Consider the following 21,696-nt stretch of genomic DNA (forward strand, 5'->3'; position numbering starts at 1 on the left):
GGCTATGTGATGTAAAATGGCCTCTGTAGAATAGGAAAACAATTATACTCTATCTCTTTCCATCGGACACACATGGTATATTGTGTCCTGCTGCGCTGTATCTAGGCTGGAGCCAAACACCTAAAACGGTACTAAGGAATTTTGGAATGAGATGGTTTTTTTGTGGTGTTGGGAAGGAAGGAACTATTGAGAGGAAAAGGGTGGAGAAAGGGTAGAGGAACCTATACATAGAGAAATAATAACACAAGGATGTGAGTGGCCTACTTGTGGTGACAGGAAACTAAGGGAAAGGAAAAAGGGTGACAGTAAGACGAGATCAAAGAGGCTAAAAAGGTGAACATGAACTGGGGCTGGAAGGTATGAGCACAGTCTAACCTATACTGCAGCACTGTGGATGGCTGAATACATTAATGTCATACGTTGTATTGAAAGTATTTCTGCATTTTTGATCAACCAACATTTAACAGAAAATGTTTCGTTTCATATGTTTGTACACGATGGTTATCTTTAATGTGAAAGATGCCACTTTGATGAGTTTTTATACCATGACACGGCGGTTTGCTTCAGCTTTCCAAGCTTCTTCCAGCTGTTACGCTCTCCTCAACGTCATATCCTGCATTTGTCAACTGTTTTAACACAAAATACTAAATAAATATTGGTGACCATTGTGGAGCTTTGGCTTAAATGAAGGTATCGAAAATGCATGCTCTGCCAATAGAACACAAAACAAACTGCCTGAGAATTTGCCACTGAAGCACTGTAGTCCCTATTGTGCAAATCTTTCTTTGTTTTTTGGGGTTTTGAGTGACATTACTGTTAAGATCTGCATTGAGTACAGTGTAAACGACTGATCTAGTTTTATCTACACCAGTGACCACACGTGGTGCATTGCTGTTGTTGTTTCCCTCTTGTGCAAAAGGTTTAGAGTTGGTTGTGGCTTGTCCTGGCCCAGGGCAACAAAGCCAGCAGTAAGCTGCTTAGTCCATAGCAACTTTTGGCCAATCTCTAGCTTCCTATGCCCACACTAAGACCCACACACTCACTCTCACTTTCTTTTTCCATACATAAATACTGTATCATTACAGCACTCTTATATTTGGTAGCCAGGGGAAGAGAAAGAAATGGAGATATGGGCAAACTGTGCAGATGGAGGTCTGAATGAGATGCGTCATATTACACGGATAAAACAGAAGACCTTCATGCCACAATGCACAACGTTTTCAAAAGAAGGATCAAATTGCTGCTCCTGTGAACTATAAATGCAAAAGCAAGCTACGAAGCAGGTACATTAAATCGAACATGGGGATCCAGTGTAATTCTGCTCTCACCTGTAGCTGCAGGCATTGCTGGCGTAAATGTTTCATTAGTGTTAATGGGAAGCGATACACTATGTTAGATAGGATAAGGTGATGTAGAAGACAAATCTGATGGCTAAATTCTCATAATATAAATCCCCTGCTGTCTGTGTGATGAAATGGGGATTAGGAAAAAGAAGACGGGGGACTAGGTAATATAGATTGCCATTTGCAAGGGAGACACAGCTCTGCACTTACCCATTTTGTTACTGTCAGGTGGAAAAATTAGGTTTAAACCGGCCCAGTCAATGCAAATAGCAATCAATCCTGCATACTATACATTTCCTGAAATTGAGGATATAAGAAAGTTGTTATTGTATGCACTTGAATAGAAGCAGAGGTATTAATTTATTTATTCTTATGCACATGTGCTCACCTTTATTGACTCCCCTCCTCTAATATTTATGTGTCCCCTTAGTCGGGGACAATAGACTGAGAGGGAACCCTGCTGATGTTGCACCCCGGGCTTACAGAGCCATGACACATGATACCACTTAGATGCGAGAAGCTGATTGACAAGGATGAAGAATAGGGGATAGGTGAAGGTGGAGGAGACAGATGGACGACATGAAACAAGCGACACATACATGTAGAGGCTGTTTTTCAGAAAATGCTACTGCAGTTCAACTCCAGATTTAGTTCCACTTCTAAAACAGTTTTTTTTCCATTATTAAATGATGTACATGTTTGAGTAAAAATGTAAAAAACAGTGAATTAAATGTTCCACATCAAATATATATAAATAGATATATCACATGCATTTCCTTGACCCTAAACATTCTTTGTTGTTTATCTTGTCTTCTCCAGAGGAGGAGCTGAGGAAGCTTCGAGAAGAGACCAATGTGGACTCCTTGCGACAGGAGCTGGAGAGGGAACGAAGCAAGAGGATAGACCTGGAGCAGAAGATGAACGAGGTGCTCAAGACCAGGTATAGCAGGACGACAGAGTGTTCAGTGACGCGGGTGAAGGATGAGAAGCCCAGAAAATGTGCAATATGGGAAGTAATAACCAGAGAAAGACAGGAAATGGTAACATTGCACCCTGTAACATTTCATCTCAGCAGAGTTTATCATAGGTCATGGGTGTGTGTGTTTATTTGTATGTGTGTATGCCCAGTGGTCCCAAGGTCTCTGCTATAAATAGAGGCCAATGCCTTAGCAGGCAGGGAATTCCTCAAGGGGGTGTGTTTGTGAGTGCGTGTGCATGTGTGTTCATTTGTGTGTGTTTGTGTCTGTGTGTTTAGAACTAGATGGAAAAGAAAAAAAACAAGACACGTCACACACTTGTGTGTGTGTGTGTATATATGTGCCAAACTGCACACTGTGACACTAAGGCTATGCTGGTGTCAGGTAAATCCTGCATCTCTTAACACCAGCCAAGCTACCCTTAATCTCAGGGTGCACGTCTAAAGCTGTGCGTGTGTGTTTGTGATCAGATGATGTATCTGTGGCTGCCAATGGGAAATTCCGTCAGCACTCTCCAAGTGATGACCAGCAGAGAAATGCAGCCTCCAAAGTGTCAGAGACAGCTCAGGATTTATTTATTTTTAGAAAGGGAACTAACATATCGTGACTGGGAAGCTTTCTTCACATAATCCTCGGTCAGCAGTAACCAGCTAGAGAAATGCACGTGAAAGGTAGCAGACATCAAACATTCATTTATTCCTTGCGTCACAGTTATTCAACCAGAACAAAACGACAGCAGAGTTGTTTCGTGATCACATATAATATTTAAGATTCACCAGGAACAAAATCAATGAAATACTTAAAGAGATTTATCGCTTGTCATAGTCGAATAATGAACAATAAAATGTTATAAGTAATGCAGAATGATCATAATAATAAGTTTGAAAGCACATTAATGTTATTGAGTTAACTGTAGATGATGGATGTAATCAATGAGGGATATGTGGGAGAGATGTCATAGTTGACATGTATGTACTGTTACTGTGTTGATGTGTATATATGCACATGTATGCATATCAGGGATGTCACTTTTCCAAAAATTGAGTTAAAACAAATATTGCATGATAGGCTATTCTTTTAAAGATAGTGGTATATTCGTCTGATGCCTCCTCTGCTGTGTCACTCGGGTGGAGCTGACAGCTAAGCTAACGGCTGAGGGCGCAGATTTGTTGGGTACTTTGCTATTTAAAACCTTCTCCACGGTACTTTTGTCTACCCAGGTAGATGGTTTGGCTTGTGTCTTATATTTTCCACACAAAAACAGCATAACATCACTGTCTTTTTCTTTTTCTTGATGAACCAAGAGCGTATATAAAGTGGCTCTAAGGCCAAGCTCCGCTAACAGCACTTTCTGCTTGACATTTTGTTATTACTTCAGAAGGTCTGGTGCTCTTTTAGGCTGTACATTTTGAACTCCCCATTCCCAAGTCCAAATGGAAATTAGAATTTTGGATTAAAAGTGATAACTCTAATGTATGTATAAAAAAAAGTAAACAATTAAGTTTTAGGTATTTTTTGCCTTTTTACAGGTCCATCTAAGCACAGGTGTTGGATTTTAGTAGCTAAGGCTGTGATTTTGCAGTGTACTTTGTATTGTGCATCTGTCCCTTTTTAGTAAAACATTGCATTTGATTGGACACTTTGTGTCCAATCAAATGCAGTGGCTCTACACATATTTACATGTGAACTTCCTGAAACATGTCTGTTGTGTGACTGCATCTCAGAAGATAGAGAAGTGAGACTGACATGTGGCAAATCTTCTCTACTCTCTCTCTCAGGCTGGAGGACTCTCCACCACAGCCTCCCCGAAAGCAGCAGTCACCCTCCAGCAATGGAACAGGTGAGGATCTGGAGAAAAAAGTTGAATGAGTGGGTGTCCGGGGGGCACAGACAGGAAATGAGTGGGGAAGGAAGATGTCTTCAGAGTGTGGGAGTAAATCAAAAGGAGAGTGTGTGTGTGTGTGTGTGTGTGTGTGTGTGTGTGTGTGTGTGTGTGTGTATGGACACGCATGGACAGGAGATGAGGATGTAGGATGTGTGCAGTGAAGTGTTAGATGGGAACAGAGTGTGTCGGAAGTGTTCTTGGGTTATTCTAGGGCATGAAGCGGCGTATAATGTTCATTATAACAGACACACACATTCACAGGGTCATTTCAAGTCGACACTTAGTTGGAGCAAGAGCACTCATGTCAACGCACTGTGTTAATGCATCAAAAACTGTTAATTGCGGTTGCCTTTATAGGTCAGCATTGTCATTGTTAGTCGCAGTGTGTATTTAGTCTGTTTTTGGGCTAAGCAGTTTTGGGTGTGTGTGTGTGTGTGTGTGTGTGTGTGTGCGTCAGTGAGAGAAAAGCAGGGAGAGACAGAGTGGCTAATTTTGGAAAATGGGTTATGATTGTAGATCACTCTATCCAGGGCAGACATGCCTGAGCTTTAACTAGTGCTGGGGTTGTCAGTGTTTTTCGGAATGGATTTTGTGTGGCTGTGCGTGTGTCTTTTAATCCACACAAACAACACAGAGTGGAAAATAATTTGCATTCACAGTCCCTTGCGCTGAGTTACGATTGGTCACTCTTCAGGACAATATCGTCGGCCAGTACAGCCCCTGCTTTCCTGTTGTACATGTATTTAAATTGATTATATGTAATTTGAACTGGTCGCCTTTTTGTCGTTCATGGCACAGACACATTAATGACAGCCTAATCACAGAAATTGAAGTTTGAGGTTTTGTGATATAACTAATGATAGTGGCAGGTCTAGTTTTTGCCTCAACATAAGCCTCTAATTGGAAAGTATTGGAAAACAGTATGTTTTATTGACAAAGTTCTTCAAAGTTTTTATTTATCTGTCTGAGAAGTTTCTGCAAACAAACACATTAACTTAATGGAGCATGTGTTCAGCAGACAAACAGCAGAAGGAGGTGTGGAGTTCGCGGCTGCAGAAGTGGCTGTACGAGCGCTTTGGGGTTTACATTGAGGACTTCCGATTCCAGCCGGAGGAAAGCACTGTGGAGACGGAGGAGCCGCTAAGTGCAAAAAGGTGAGACTGGAAAGAAGCGTCTTACCCTGAGTCATGAACCTGCTTTTGTTTGATAGGATGTGGAGATGGGGTGTGTAGCCACAGAGAAGCCATCTTAAAGACTGTGTCACAGTATTCAGGAATTCATATGTCTATAGACTTCATATCAATTTCATAAACAGTTGTATTGACATTTTGACAAGTGCTAAGTCCTTGAGTTCCTCCCTGTTGTTCACTACATTCAACACATTCAGATTCACTTTTATTTAATGTGAAGAAACTCCTCTCTCACTTATTCTACGTTGATTGTTTCCTTCCTCCTCTAGACAAGTGAGTGAGTCATATCAGACTGATAAAGGCCAAAGTGTCCCCAGCTCCGTTCACACACCAAGCTTTTTGTTTGCGTGTGCGTCAATTTACACTGAAGCAACCTACATTTGTTCTGACCTTCACTTTTTGTTATTTTCCATCCAGGTTGACAGAAAATATGAGGCGACTCAGTGAGTATTAAAAAAACAACAACATAGACCCCATAGAAAAACACATAGACAAGGATAATGAAAATAATAACTCTTTGCACGTCAATATGTGTAGAATTCACATTTTTCAGAGTTAAACACGTACATTGAACTCAATATTGATATCCCATAGAGTGGTGTTTATCTATATGTCCCACTATCCTCGTTTCAGAGCGAGGAGCCAGACCTGTCACCAACTTCTTAAGGAATCTCTCCGCCTTATCGAATTGGCACTCCGTCTACACCTCAGCTATTGCCTTCATTGTGAGTGCACACTTTTCCTACTTCAGTTTTATAATGCATTATTCTGCTACGTTATGGAATAGCTCAAATCTGTATTTTTTTTATGTAGTCAAAATTGGCTGAGTGGGTTTTATTATCTGTACACATGTACGTAATTAAACACGTGATAGATGTCAATATACTGTGTTTTTCTTTTGCCTGCAGATCTATATGAATGCTGCTTGGCACGGCTGGGCCATTCCCATGTTCCTCTTCCTGGCTATCCTGCGCTTGTCCTTAAATTACCTCATTGCCAGGTGAAAACATTTGTGTTATATGGTTACTAAACTGCTCTATTGGCTTTAAATTGAATCGATTACTGTATGTTCTATCTAATAAAGCCTTGTTTTTATTAAGTAAGGCTACAGCTGTGCTACTACTGAACAGATGCTCATTACATACACAGTTAATTTTATGGTTACAATGGACAGGTTTTTGACTCCTGATAAAAATGTACAGTGCTTACATTTTCTGTGTTTTTCCAGAGGTTGGAGGATCCAGTGGAGCATCGTGCCTGAAGTCTCTGAACCCATGGTAAGACGACCTTCCTCTCTCCTGTCTGTCTAAATAAACACTCACCAGTGGAGGTCAATATGTCTTTCATTATTTATGCAGGAGCCTCCAAAGGAAGACTTGACTGTGTCTGAAAAGTTTCAACTTGTACTTGATGTTGCACAAAAAGCGCAGGTACACCACAGGTTATAATACTATATATAATATCGAATTCTATAATATTACTGGTTAATAGAGTTATTCAACTATCTTTTCACAGAACCTTTTTGGTAAGATGTCGGATGTTTTGGAGAAGATAAAGAAGTAAGGCTTTCTTTTTTTTTAACTTTCAGAATTGAAAAACAGTGCATATGAAATGACATAAGTAACTCTTTTTCTGTCAGTCTGTTCATGTGGGTGCAGCCAGAGAGCACTCGGAAACTTTACATCTGCCTGTGGGTGGCTTTCATCTCCTCCTGTGTCCTGCCATACAAACTGATGGGTTTCATGATAGGTGAGAGATTTACCATATAATGATGAAGTATTCATTTACTGTTGTCATAAGTGTTCGAATGAATTACAGGTCATGATGAGTTTGTTGGAGCTTAATTAATTTTTTTTTTGAAAAAGTGACAGTCCTACAGTCTTCAGGTTTTCTGTTGCTGCGCCAAAGTTCTGGAACTGTCAGCCATCCCACATCAGGCTGTCTCAAACCTGTCTGATTGTATGTCGTTCTAGTTTTCCGTTACTCGCACTTAGTCCTATTCGGGTCTTTGTTTTGTTCGATATTGCCTATACACAATAATCAAACCAAACTATGCCGAACCGTCGATAAGTTAAAAAGACTTAACAATCAAATGAAAATGTGGGTTATTCTCCAACATTTAGCAAGGAAATGTCTAAAATCTCATCATTTAATAGAGAGGTCTGGTGTATTTAGCGACAGCACTGCTGAAATCACAACCCCTGCCTCTGTATTTCAGCTCAGTGACCATGTCAGACGGAGTCTGTGCTCCGGTCATGCAGGAAGTACTGAACAAATCTTTTTAACTAACTGATTCCAATGATTCAGTACATCCAAAATAACTGTCACTAGTTTGGGTGGCAGTACCATGTAGTGGGGTTGGTTGTCTGTTTTTTTTTTTTGTTTTTTTTTAATTTATTGGCATGAAATGTTCCATGGGCTGGGTTGATGAGGTGGAATTTGAATTTAAAAGATTGTAGGAGAAGGCTGCAACATGAAAAGAGTTGGTCTGAATGCACAGCAAACACACATACACTCACAATGGTTTCCATGACTTCAGAGGACATTACGTTGATTGAAGTTCTTTTCCTGGAAACCATAACCCAAACCTCATCCTATCCATACAACATGTCTTCACTTTTAAATGTATACTTGCTTTTTGTCTCCATAAAGAAGACAATTCTACATAAGGTGAGTGTGTAAACAGATGTACGTCCCCACAACATGAGTAATACCTGTAACACGCACACACACGCACAAATAAAGTTTCTTTATACCTCCATGTTTACTCTGTTTGGCTCTGGAAGAATGCAAATACTTCACTAATGCCATCACAAACAAATACATTCATACTGCACTTGTGTAACTGTTTTTGCCCTGCAGGCTGTTGACGTCTAAACAAATCCTCTTTCAAGGTGCAATAAGGAAAAGGAAATGGTTAACACAATGGCTATATTTGTTCTGTGATCTAAACAGAGTTGTCACCTCTAATGTGAGCATGAGCTACTCTTCATTTTGACTTGAAATTAAATTAAATGACTAGCGCAATTGGTGGAGATGTGATATCTGCAGCCAGTGCAACATAATTAGCCACAACACGTCAAATGTATTTAGATTTGTATTTAAAAAAAAAAAAGTGACCACTTGGACTTTATAGCTAGCTAGCTTTATATTACATTCTACATTCTATTTTTAACTATTTTTGTGATAGTCTAAGTGTTAATATCTTTGTATATTGTAATTTTCTTTTTTGGTAATGCATGTTTATTACTTATTATCTTTTACTGTCTTGCTGCTGTAACAATGCAAACTTCCCCACTGCGGGACAAATAAAGGACTATCTTGTCTTATTAGGGATGACATTTTGTTACATACAAAGCTATAATAACTTAGATTACAGGAAAAGTAGAGCAGTATTAACAGTAACGAAACAACTGGAACAAAACAATTGGAAAATTCGTCTGATAATCATGCTTACTGTTGGCAAACACATTCAGTAGTTTTGCCGTTCTGTGTTTACAGGTGATAATGTTGGATTTTCGTGCCCATTTCTATATCTGTACAGCATAACTCAAGGATAATATTTATTAATCAAGACTTTTCAACACGGGTATATTACTGGAGCCAGTAATGAGAACTGTGAAAGGTATTGAGGAGGACATTATGTAAAAAATGTAAATGATGTGAAGGACACAAAAAGGGAAAGGCAATGGCATTGAAATACTCTGAAAGGATGCTGTGACTTTTGGCCCGGCAACATTTCTCGACAAGGTTTACTTGATAACCTCTGTTTCCATAGAAGCATGTTTTTATTTCCATCCCTGGTGTTTTTCCTCTCTCCAGGCCTGTATGCTGGCATCAAGTTCTTCATCATAGATTTCGTCTTTAAGAGCTGTCCGAAGCTGCGCGACAAGTACGACACGCCTTTCATCGTGTGGAACAGCCTTCCCACCGACCCACAGCTTAAAGAGAGGACCAATGCTACAGTGTCGCGGCGGGTAAGGGAGCCGAAGCACAAACACAAACGCATCCATTATCACCCCTTTAACGGCCTCTTCTCACAGCTTCTTAGATGAAATATGTGGATTATTTCTTCCCTTCTAATCCTGTGCTTAAATTGTTTCTATTGCCAACTTAAAAACCTGAAGTTTACTTTAGGGTTTCACCTATAGTGGCTTTACATTTGCATCACACAACTTTAGCACTTAAAGAGCAGCTTTACTGACCTCAAAGTAGCCAGCAGTAAAGTGCTGTATAAATTAAATGCATTATTATTATTATTACTCTAAGTAGTCATTGAAGGTCTCTTTTTCTCCTACACCTGATAAAATGCAAAAGTGAAGTAATAATAAATGATACACTAAATTGCTTAATTGAAATACATACTAATTGAGTAATATTGTCTCTGCAATATGCATTTTTTGTGTATATTTCAAATTAAAATAATTTATAAACTGGGGATGTTTAATATAGGACTTTTTGCTGATAGTTTTTCCTCGCGTCAAACTGCAGAGGTCATTAAGTCTCTTCTGTAGTGTAATTAACATAATGTTTTGCACAATCATGTCACAGCAGATGTTAGTATGAATTTATTTGATGAATGAATTCCTTTTTTATGAATATCAGCCAATGTCCATTATCTGATAATGTCATGCATCTCTAGTATAAGCTAAATATTAAATACATGAAACTGCTCAACAAAAACTAGACTTTGTCCAATAAACTTACGGCGTCAAAAATAAAGTTTAACGCACCTAACATTTATCAAGTTTGCGAGAACAAAAATGTGTCGACCTATGAAGAATCAGCCACGTCGGCCCAATTAATCTGTCTACTTTTACAATGAAGTAGTTTATCTCTGAAGGTAATCTTAGTACTAATGTTAAAAGAGCCACTAAATTGTCATTGAACACGAGATAGAAGGTCATGCTTTAGATGTACAGATAATATGTCGTGCTGAGGTGGGGGAATAGTTTATGAGACTGCTGCAGGTCAGATTCAACCTTTTATCAAGTGCCAGTCAACCTCCTCCTGCCACTGACCAGAGACAAAGGGAGAAAAGGTCAATAAAGTATTAAAACTCCTGCCAATAATACATGAAAACCCAGCTACTCGTTATTCTGTAGCTATTCTGGCTATGTGAATACCCCACAGTGTCTTTTCTGTTGGTTTGAATGTGTGTGTGTGTGTGTGTGTGTGTGTATATATGTCTTTGCTGTGGCCTCAGTTGCAGGTAAACTCTGTTGTTTCTCTCTCTCAGCTCTCTGGCATTGAGAAGGTAGGGACTGTGTGTGAGTGTGTCCCTGTTTGACTCCTCTGCTGTGCGTGGGTGTGCACTCAGCTCACCTCAAAGTGTGTGTGTGTGTTTGTGTGTGAGCGTGTGTGATGTCTGACACACCCTGGCTGTCAGTGATTGGAAAAAGAATGGATCAAAATGTCACAGTAACTTATAATACAATAGATTTAAAAAAAAAAAACTGTAATATCTCTTATAATATCATTAACTATGACAGTGACATTTTTGATCCGTTGACATAGACGCCTCTTGAGAAGTAGGAGTGTGTGTTCACATGCACATAGACTAGCACCTTGATTAGCTGATGAAGACTTTCCTGTTCCCTATCATGTGCAGTAATTATTCCTCTAGTGAAGTTGCTTTTAGAAGTTTTTTATATGTTGTGGGTTTATGTTATATGTTTATTTCCTTCAATCCTTTTTTAAAGCTGCAGTAAGTTTTGGTGATTTTTGTTGTTATTATTCTGCCTCTGTTCTGGGCTTTGTGAGCAGAAACAATGTAACATTATTTGTATGCTGACAACAGCACTGTCAAGCAATACTATCAGACCTGACTGAGGGAGAGTTTGCGCGTGTACAGCAGCAGTGCAGGGTCGGACGGGGACAAGAAGCATTTAATCCATCAAACTGCTGAAAGACCAAGTTTTTGGGCAATAATATTCACTTCTGAAACCTATCATGGGCGTTTATTTGTGTTTTCAGTCACCATCTGTTTGCAGCCATGTTGCTTTACTAGCTCATTGTTGCTGTTGCCTCCATTATGTCTTGATATAAAATGAATCTCTTTCTGTGTGTAGTGTGGGGATGTAGCCAGGCGACACTAGATTTAAACACCACTTAAGTGAGAAACATGAGCTCATAGGCTTTAATTAATTTGACAGTGGTTTGAATGCAATCGCATTTGTTTACATTTAAAACGTACAGTTTTGAGATAAAGTAATCATTTATGTAAAGATTTCACAAATAATTGTCATTATTCCAACATCAATACATAGAGCAGGGAAACTTCAATATATATATATATTTTCACAAACTAACGCGTGTGTTTGGCTTGCAGCTGTATTCGCAGTAACAGTATATGTTCAGAGTGAATGATGGCCTCACTCTGTGCTTTGCACGTCACACCTGAGCCCGCTGCGGAGACGAGCACACGCAGAGAGGCACAGAAATGAAAGTAGAAGAGCCGTTTCCAGTGTGGCTACTCGTCCTAACAGATCTGGGAACATCTTGTCTTGTTAGCTGGTGCCACATCATGAGTTGTGATACTTGAGTTTAAATTTCTCTCCCTCTTTTTCTTCCTCCCTCCCCCTTATCATCACACTGCTTTCTCCTGTGTGCCTCTCCTCTTTTTTCACCTCTAATCACCATGTGCATTTTTCTTTCATTTCTCTTTTCCCTCCGTCTCTTCCCCACATCTCTCTCCAGGTTCAGCCAGTGGTCTCTCGCAGCAGCCTCTCCACGGTGCCGTGTGGGGTGAGCCGAGACGAGGAGACCGGTCGCTCCCACAGCACCAAGAAGGGAGCCTTTCATGAGATTTTCAACCTGTCGGAGTCAGAGCGCCCTCTGGCGGGTGAGGAACCTTACAGCAGCTTTTAAATAAAGACATTTGTGCATCTGTTTTCATCAGTGAAAATTCATTCATTCATTCATTCTTGAATCAAGACAAAGTCTTTAATGTTCTGTTATGTTTCGCCAGTGTGTGAGAATGGCTGGAGGTGTTGCCTGATAAACAGAGACAGGAAGATGCCCACAGACTACATCAGGAACGGAGTGCTTTACGTCACAGAGAAGTAAGTCGGACATGTTTTCCCTTGAGAGCGTCTTTTATCGTTGATTCTCCGACTGCAAGAAGGAAAAAAAAAGAGGGAGGAGAAATAGAGTCACTTAAGCATGTGTGTGGTACTGAGTTTTAAAATAAAGAGATACTTCACATCCCCTCCTATGTGTGTGTGTCAGTCAGTCAGTTAACAGGGGATCAAGTAGAACAGGCAGAACATTTCTCTGATCTTTAAATCGCTTTACCTGTTTGGATATTGAACAGACAGCACGTCCATTAAGGTTGTTGTCAGTTTTGCTGGCCCATGTTTTTCTCCAAAGACCCATCAGCTGTTCTCACTCTCTCTCTCACTCCCTCCCAATCTCTCTCCCCTCAGTTACCTCTGCTTTGAAAGCTCCAGCTCCAGATCCAGTTCCTCCAAAAAGAATAAAGTTATCAAGCTGGTGGACATCACTGACATACAAAAGGTACCAATCCCTCTTGATCTACACTAAAAAAAGTAATTAAGTAATGAATTGAATGTATGCAAAGCAGGTAAACATAGTAGATGAAGTTGTTTTTGATGTACTTTGGATATTGTTGGATACTGTATTAATAAAAATGTACTTACTTTTTTTTTTACCTCGAACTAACCAGTACAAAGTGCTGTCAGTTCTCCCAGGAAGTGGGATGGGCATCTCCATAGCCACTCCCTCCACTCAGAAGGTACTGTACACTTTTGTTTGTGGGATTTATTTTGTTATTCATACACAAATATGTTTGTGTTCCGTGTTGTTTCTTCATGTGAGGCACTTCAGCGGCCATTTTGACTGGCAACTGTAGGAAAATCAAATGAATGACGGCTGCGTTCCTTTTAGCTTCATCCATTTTGGTGTTACATGCTGGTGCGCTAGAACTGAACACAGCCATAGTTATTGGGATCAGTAACATCTGTGCCTCTTTCTGCTAAAATGTCAAAATGGCATCTCTTGTCTTCCGCAGCCATTGGTGTTTGGTGCCATGATCCACAGAGACGAGGCTTTCGAGGCCATCTTCACACAGTACATGAAGATCCTGACGTCCACCACCAAACCAGCAGCCAGCGCAGAGCCGTAAGACATTCTGCTGCCCCCGCCCCCCTCCCCCGCAGTTCTGCTCCGCTCTGCACTGCGGCTGAAGTCTTGAGAGCCTCCTGACTTTCTACTGGACTGGAAGACACAACAAAGTTTGGCAGACCACACCCCTCTGCTCGGCGAGCACCTGCTCCTCCTCCTCCTGATCGGTGGCCTCCCCCACCGTCTTTGCCGCGCCTTCGGGGGAAATAAGGGTGAAGTCTGGCAAACGTGTGTTGGGTCAACGGACAGCATTTGTGTTGCAGGAGCGAGGAGCTGAAAGTGTGGTTTGAATCCATCAGCAGAAGGCTGGCGAGGGGGCTGGATCCCCCACCACGTGACTGATCACCTGATTGGATGACTGGTGTCTGACTTACATGTTTCAGTGTTTGCATGTTTGAGCGTATGTGTGTGTGTGTGTGTATGTTTGCGTGTGTGTGTGTGTGTGTCTTTTGCTATAAAAGGAAGATTTTAAATATGTCGTGAAACAAATAGGAGACAAACAAATAACCGTTATAACTGCCAGGTATCTATCATATATTCGAGTTCAGCTTCATGAATGAGAGTAAAAAAAACAAACCACTGAGGAAATATTTAGATGTGAAACTAACAGATTTTTATTTTTTATTTTTTTTTGCCCAACAAAAATCTAAGCGTGAGTGGTCAGTGATCGTGTCTTTTTTTTTTTTTTTTAAACGTGTATTAGCTGTGACAAAGTCAGATGACAGATGTTTTGTCTGACAGAGAGCCTTTCTGTAAGTTGACATTGCTGCTGTCTTCACTTGTGGATCCTCTCGCCTCCTCCTCGCTCTACGTTCTAGACACATTTCAGCAGCTACAGTATACGTCGAGTCATCAGTGTCTAACCAACAAACGGAAAAACGCGCGCTGCATTCAGTATCTGCTTTTGTGTTTATTGTGTGTACATGTGTGAGACTTGGTAGTGAGCAGCTTCTTTTTTTATTATTTTTGTTGTTCTGGTCTGTGTAACAAACGGCCTTCGGGTTAACACGTCTGTCCCGAAGCTGCCGATTGTGTCCGAGATGAGAGAGCACAACACTGACTGCCATTTAGAGTCGTGACAGCGGAGGATGCAGCCTCCCATGTCTCATGTTCCTTTTCCAAGGCACAATCTGTACATATATTCACCGGTATTCTCCCTGCACTTTATTACACTGTTAACTGGAACCTCTGACATTAGTCGGTCACCACATCAGCTGGAAACTGACAGTGTTTGCAGATATGTCTCGGTGTATTTCTGTAATGTCTGACTGCTCAGGTCTTAGCCTGCTGCCACCAGTGCAGCGCAACATGAACACACTTGTATTAACACTGGACTGATTGTTCTACCACAGGCGAGGATGATTACTGAGTCAGGCGACCTTCACACTGAACGTAAAAGAAGGTACTTGAGAATGAAGCCACTGGCCGATAGTGAGGTATTTTTCAAGTAGAAATCGAAAATCTTATCGTCCACAGCAGAAATATCTATTTAAGGTTACATAAACAGTCACATACTCTGGATTCATTTTTGTTATTAGTTCATTTTGTTTGTTCTCAGTTCTGCTTCTATGGGTGGAGACAGTCACCCGGGTCACGTCTCCCACTGGTTCCACATCTTTTGTTTAATGGGTAGGTTCATGTGTGGACTGGACAGGATATTTCGACGTCACTTTATTTTCAGATGCCGTTTGCAAGAATGAAGCTGGTCTTTGATCATTGCAGAATGGTAGCATGTGTAGAAATGTAATGCCAAACGCGACATCAGACACTTTACTGTGTTTGCAGAGATGAACGCAGATAGAATCCAGACAGACAGTAGAATAGCTATTCCACACTCCTATTTTATTCTATGTTCTGAATGTCCAGCAGCACAAGCTTCGGTTTCTTTGTAGAGTTCTTATAAAACACGGTTCAAAGAAAGATCTTGACATTTAAATGTTCTGGGGATTTAAAGTCACTGAACACTTTTTTTCTTTTTTTTTTTTCTAAGTATAACAACCCTTTATCACACTTGTCACAACTTCTCAAGAAAAGCGGGAGGATTATCTTCTGTCATCCGCCATTAGACTGAAATGTCAACGGTTTCTCTTTAAATCCACACAAACGATCTCGTCGTCATTTTCAATTAGAATCAACTGGAATGGATATGAAGTTGCCAGAGACGTAATGGACCAGTCCTTTGACGTGCATGCGTTTATGCTTTGGCCTGATATTTCAAAGGCCGCCCTCGTACAGATGTGAACATCTATTTTAGTTCAGGCATACGTTTGATCATGACCCCATTAGAGAAGGTGAAATCAGTAGAGTGACAGAACACTGTGTGATTCGATGGCTCGTTGAAGTCTTAAAGCTATTACCTGAAGCGTTTTCTAATGTTAGCTCTGAAAATCAGCTCTCTGGGTTTTGCAGGTTGCACTCAGATAAAGCACAGAATGTATCATGTTTTTTTTCCTTTTTTGCCAAATTTTAAGATTTCTGTCTGCCATATTCTGCCTACACTCGTGTTTACAGATGGTTGTAAATATTTTTCTCTGTTTGTCTGTTTTGGTTTGTTTGTTTCTTCTTTTGTTTTTATTTTATTTTTTTAATTTTCGAAACCAGTTTGAATTCCTTTTGATTTTGGAGTTATGAAAACTGGTTTGCGTTTTAAATTGAAATGTCTCCGCTCTCACTGACTCTGCACCACCGGACTATCTCTGCTCGTCCTTTAACGACACAAACTTCAAATCCTCATCACATAGTTGCAGTATTTTAAACCACAGGCACATACATTCTCATATCCAACACCAGTACTTAGGTTTGCAGGCTCCACACAGAGTAGAGATGGTCTCGATGGACTGAAAGGGCAACAACACGTTGACAGTGGCATTTTTCCTCTTTGTCCGCCGTGATTTCATGCACCTTGTTGACGATTGCAGAGTTGATGCGGAAATAAAACTGAAAGTTGGACAGTTGTTGTTTTTGAAAGAAAATAAAAATGTGTGCACTCTTACTGTAAGACACTTTTGCTGGAAGTGTCCAGCAAATGGCTTAAAAGGAACATTTGGAAAAATATTTTTTAGAAGGCGGCACCTTGATGCCGAGTGGGATTGTCCTGGCCTTTGACCTTCAGTTCAAAGATATTTTAACTGATTATAAAGTTCAAAAAGCACTAGTGACATTACACCGTGTGCAACTTAAATAACAGTTAATGAGCATAAAACAACCTCAAAACACAAGTTATTTCAAGCTGCCACAAGATTGAAGAAAAGGCTGTTCAGATTATGAAATTCCTCCTTTTAGAGCTCCCCCTAAAGTCAAGGATGTGTATTGCCATACAGTGACATTAACATTAATTATTACAGAATTATTATCAAAAACAATAGAGATAATGGTATCATTTCAGTTCAAATAAACTCGATGTGCTAACAAAATGTGACTTTTTTTAAGGTTTTTCTTGCCATAGAAATCTACACAGACATGAAAGCAAACAACAAAGCAGTAAATCAAACAACGTTTTTGCTGCAGGGAAGCAGGACAAACACAAACACAAACACAAACACGTTAAAAAACAATCATTAAAAATTAAGTTGAGCCGTGTTGCAGAGTTTCTCATGTAACCACAAGGAAAAAAAAAATATTGATGGGGAAATATAATTGGAAATGATGACTTTAGGATGTTGCTGCTGGTATAATGAAGGGGGGAACTTTGTCTTTTCATTTTCTCTCCAGTGGCCGAGTGTCCTTGCTGTTGTATTAAGTATGTAGTTCATCTGTGTAAATGTTAATTAAGGGTTTTCCAGAAGCATTTGAACACAGACAGGAAGTGATTCACATTCCATGCACACTGCACTAGTGCTACACGTTGGTTAATGGATGAATGAATACTTTAATGGCGGCAACAGCCATTTAAACCCGACAACTTGACTTTATCTTGAATTAAAGGCTTAAAAAATAATGAGACTGAGACAATACTCGTGCTATTTGGTACAGAACTGAGTGAACTGCGACATGAAGTGTTACTGGGAAACTGCTATACTCACAGCGCATAGGTGAATTCATTCATTTTATCATCTGTGACGGTCAACCTTTTATTTCCGTTTTTTCTGTCAAAGAGGAATTTGTATACAAAACATTGAAATGTACAGAGATGGAAATTGAAAAAGTTGTGTGAACTGTTAGGGATAATGTGATGTACATTTTTTTAATTTAAATAAAAAGAATTTAAGGTACTTTGCTCATATCTCTGTTAATGTGCAGTGTCCTCTTTTTTTCCTGGCCCATTAGTGCAGTACCTGCTCACAGCCACACGAGGTCACTCTAAGACTTTTTGTTCACAAAAACCAGGCTGGAAGAGTCAGTCACTTCCCCCCTCTCCACTGGGGGAATCAGGTGTCATGGATGCTGCCTAACCTTCTCTCTCTCCAGGTTATTTCACGACTTTGTCCTTGCTGTTGGAATAAGAAAGAGGGAGGTTTGACATATTGTCCATTTCTACCAAATTCCACTCCATTTCTATGGTAATTGGAAGGACAAGAAATCAATATGGTGGATGAAGACATGTGTCTTGTGGCCTTGAAATTAGACAGCGCTATTTTAAGGCTAATAACTTCGGTAAGTGACCCAGTCTTTTTTTTTTTTCTCTTAAGGGATTTGGTGCACTGATTATTTTCACTCTTTTCATTAAAGACACGTTTTGATGTTGTTTTTGATTGCTGCTAGTATGTCTGTCTGTGACTGAACACAGAGAAGCCTTGCATCTGTTTGTAGACCGTTTATCAGTATAGCAGCACCTTTTTGTTTCTGTGTCTGTGGTGACATTCCTGCACCGCACACAGTGACACATTTGACACCGTGACCGAGCAGACGAGGCGCGACGCGGAGAAGCCCTCGGCGCGAGTAAAGCCGAGCACATGGCGATCGCTCTAAGACAGCAACAGTGACACTGTGACATTCTAATACTAAACCTTAACACTAGCCTTACGTGATTTTCGTATTCCCGTAGCAGCCTCCGCATTAAAACCACTTCAAAAACACAACTGTTCTCTATGGGATGGCACAGAATAGGTTTTTTGTTCACTGAGGTGAGCTCGACGGTGATTGGACGCGTCCACGTCCAAAACTATTTCAGTTTTACATAATTATGTTCTATTTATTCGTTTGCAGAATTACGCACGTCACCCTGTTTCGAAGACCGGCACCTGCCACTGGTAGTCAGTGACACAGCTGCTCTGAGAGTGTTTGATTGCTGTTGATTGAAAGATCAGAAGGTTTAATGAGAGTAAATCTCCAGTCCTTCCGTCCTCTTCTCCCCGCTATCATTTTTTAATTAGCAGATTTTGTCCATTTACAATTGAATTTTTGTCTGTAATTTGGTCTCCGTTTATCGATGTTACAAACATTTCGTAGCTTGAATAAGTGTAGGTGAAAATCACAGAAACTAGAACATTAAACTCTTGTTTGTGTTTGCAGTGCTTCATCATCACTGGGAAGCAGCAAAAAGAGGTTTTTGCTCTTCCTCCCTGCAGAGAACGTGTCACAGCTCAAACACAACAGCAATATCTCTTCTCTCTTTCTTTGGCTTTTTTGAAAAGGCGTCTGATTCCCTGATCTGAAGTAAAGATCATCAGTAATGTGCAAGACACTCCTGCTCCTCAGTCACTCCCTTTGTTCACCGACCCTACGTTTCCACACACACAGTGAGACAGAGTGTGTCGCCAACTTTCGTACAGTTTAAGGCAGTTTGAAGCCGACGCTGTAAATGACACGTCAGAGTCACTCAGAGGATTCTGTCTCCCCTCCCGCTGCTTTGCTTGATGGATTCAATGTATTTTTAGTTGGCCCAGAAGACACATGGCCACACATGGCATCTTTTACCATTTGTACACCGCGACAAAATGGTGACACAGTTTGACAGCTCAGCTCTGTCTCCTTGGCCACTTTTAGCGTGCACGTGTGTGTGTGTGTGTGTGTGTATTTGGTACAAGTCAAACACACTCACAAAGCAGTATGGACAAATACATGAATGCATATTCACTTGTAAAGGGATACTTGAGTAAAAGTACACGTATCTTACCAGAAAATGACTATGTTTTCTTTTTATAATATTGCTTTAGTAAAAGTCTGAAAGTATATAACATGTACTGTACTTAAGTATCAAATGTAATTTTGTGATATAAAATGTACTCAAGTTTTAGAAGTACAAGTATTCAAATAGTGAGTTGGGTTTTGAGTTTCATGGTGGCTCAGTGTTAGGGCGAGTTGTCTTTCAACTGGAAGGTTTTGGGTTCAATTCCTGGCTCTGCTAGTCTATATGTGTCCTTGCACAAGACACTTAACCCCATGTTTAAGCGTATGAGAGATGTGTGAATGGGTAAATGGCAAAATTTTGATGTAAAGCGGCTCAAAAAAACTCTATAAAACGACAGACCATTATCAACTGTTCTTCTTCTGATTTTATTTGGTAGTAACGAGTAACAAAGATAGGGGAAATGTAGTTCAAGTGAGTAAAAGTTCAAGTTGCTAGAAATACAAATAACAGAGTAAAGTACAAATACATGATTTTTGTACTTACGTACAGTAACAAAGTATTTTGTTACATTAGAACACTGGGCAGCAGGCTGTAAAAGTATTTTAGCTAAACCACTCGGGGAAGTAAATCTGTACTTACAATATGTCAATCAAATTCTTGAACATATTAAAATGGATGAGGGAAGTTTGGCCTGACAGTATTTCAGCGTTCATTATCAAAACAGCTCATCATTATTGTGGTTCTACAGGCATTACAGTACGTTTTAACTAGCTTTAGCCTGTACTTTTGTATCTCGAACATTTTATGTGCTTATTTATTTAAAAACTCAATAAACAACGTTGTCTTGAGGGGGGGAAAAAAAGTGGAATAAAAATTCCACCTGTTGAGTTTCAACAAATAAGTTTAAACAAAGTGTTATAACTCCTAGTTTTAGTCTGTCGCTTTGACAGGTTTGATTACATCCACAGTTCAGTTCAGATCAAGCAGTCAGAGCTTCTCCGTCGTTAGTTGGATTGTTCACACCTGTGTGCACCTGTGTCGCATTAGTGTTGTCACGGTGTGTTCAGGGACATTTGAAACACAAGAAACACTTGGGAATTTAATAAAGAACAGGGATAAGTAGCCTACAGGCACAAATGAGGAGTAAATACACGTTATGTGTACAGTTAAAGTTTATTAAGATAGATGTTAGATACAGATATGAGTGAAACACACACAGGTATTCCCTGGAAAACCCAGAATCTCTGTAAATATGGATCACTAACACGTGTGTTTTCACTTAACTGCCTAATTAGCTTTACCAGGGTCTTCCTATACTAATAAAAACAATAATAATAATAAACTCACAGCTCAAAGTGCTTCACAATAGGAAAGGAACATAACATTTAAAAAGAAAAGAGATGCAAATACAACAATAAAACACAGCACAGGGTGGAATGAAAAGGAAAAGTCTAAAGTAAATAAAAAAGCAAAAAAAAAACCCTGTTTTAACTTTGAAGTGAAAAATAGTAAAATACAACACTGTGGAATACAAAAGAGAAAATGCCAGAGGCAAGAGGTTAAAACCCTGTTTTAACTTTAAAATAAACTAAAAAATAAATGCAAATAAAACACAACACAGCACAGAGGATATTATATCATTTTTTCAGCACAACAATTTGATGATAATATATTTTTTTTCATTTTCACCAACTATATAAACACACCTGAGCAAAAATTACTAAAAAAAATATATTTTTTTTAATCCCGCAGGATTTCCATATAAGGAGTTGTATATTATACATATGTATATATATATATATATATATGTATATGTGTGTAAACTATTTTAGTACACATGCAATAGGAGATCCTTACATGGTTACATTCAAGGTTGTGTTGTGTGTGTGTGTGTGAGGTGGTCACTCTCAAGATGTGTGGGCTGAGGTGACCTCTGTGTGTGTGTGTGTGGGAGAGGACAGACATTTGGCTGCCATGCCATCAGTCATGAGTTAAATGTTGAAATGATGCTTCCCTTAAGGACAGCAGGCCATTCTGGTCATAGCTCTCCTCCAGCACCTGTCAGCAGCAGACCTAATGACTCTCTCACTTACACACACACACACACAGTCTCTTACCATATCTACTTGTCTTATTGCAGCATGTC

At 39.8% G+C, this 21,696-nt stretch overlaps 1 protein-coding gene across 7 annotated transcripts in view; it reads left to right on the forward strand.

The window, feature by feature from the left end:
- The window catches only part of gramd4a (GRAM domain containing 4a), a 43,322-nt gene extending 26,833 nt beyond the window's left edge, over positions 1-16,489 (forward strand). For 6 of the 7 annotated variants that reach the window (XM_058624865.1, XM_058624862.1, XM_058624861.1 and 3 more), the window contains 16 exons: positions 2,163-2,283; positions 4,099-4,160; positions 5,221-5,359; positions 5,813-5,838; positions 6,029-6,120; positions 6,304-6,395; positions 6,624-6,672; positions 6,754-6,825; positions 6,911-6,954; positions 7,035-7,144; positions 9,218-9,372; positions 12,095-12,239; positions 12,366-12,459; positions 12,823-12,913; positions 13,083-13,151; positions 13,428-16,489. In XM_058624865.1, the coding sequence (XP_058480848.1) occupies positions 2,163-2,283; positions 4,099-4,160; positions 5,221-5,359; positions 5,813-5,838; positions 6,029-6,120; positions 6,304-6,395; positions 6,624-6,672; positions 6,754-6,825; positions 6,911-6,954; positions 7,035-7,144; positions 9,218-9,372; positions 12,095-12,239; positions 12,366-12,459; positions 12,823-12,913; positions 13,083-13,151; positions 13,428-13,541 (1,475 nt within the window). In that variant the 3' untranslated portion in view covers positions 13,542-16,489. The remainder of the gene's footprint in view (positions 1-2,162; positions 2,284-4,098; positions 4,161-5,220; positions 5,360-5,812; positions 5,839-6,028; positions 6,121-6,303; positions 6,396-6,623; positions 6,673-6,753; positions 6,826-6,910; positions 6,955-7,034; positions 7,145-9,217; positions 9,373-12,094; positions 12,240-12,365; positions 12,460-12,822; positions 12,914-13,082; positions 13,152-13,427) is intronic. The other variant, XM_058624863.1, reaches the window with a different exon arrangement.
- Positions 16,490-21,696: the final 5,207 nt, after the last annotated feature.

Source organism: Solea solea, chromosome 3 (genome assembly GCF_958295425.1).
Source record: "Solea solea chromosome 3, fSolSol10.1, whole genome shotgun sequence".
In the NCBI taxonomy this organism is placed as follows: Eukaryota; Metazoa; Chordata; class Actinopteri; order Pleuronectiformes; family Soleidae; genus Solea; species Solea solea.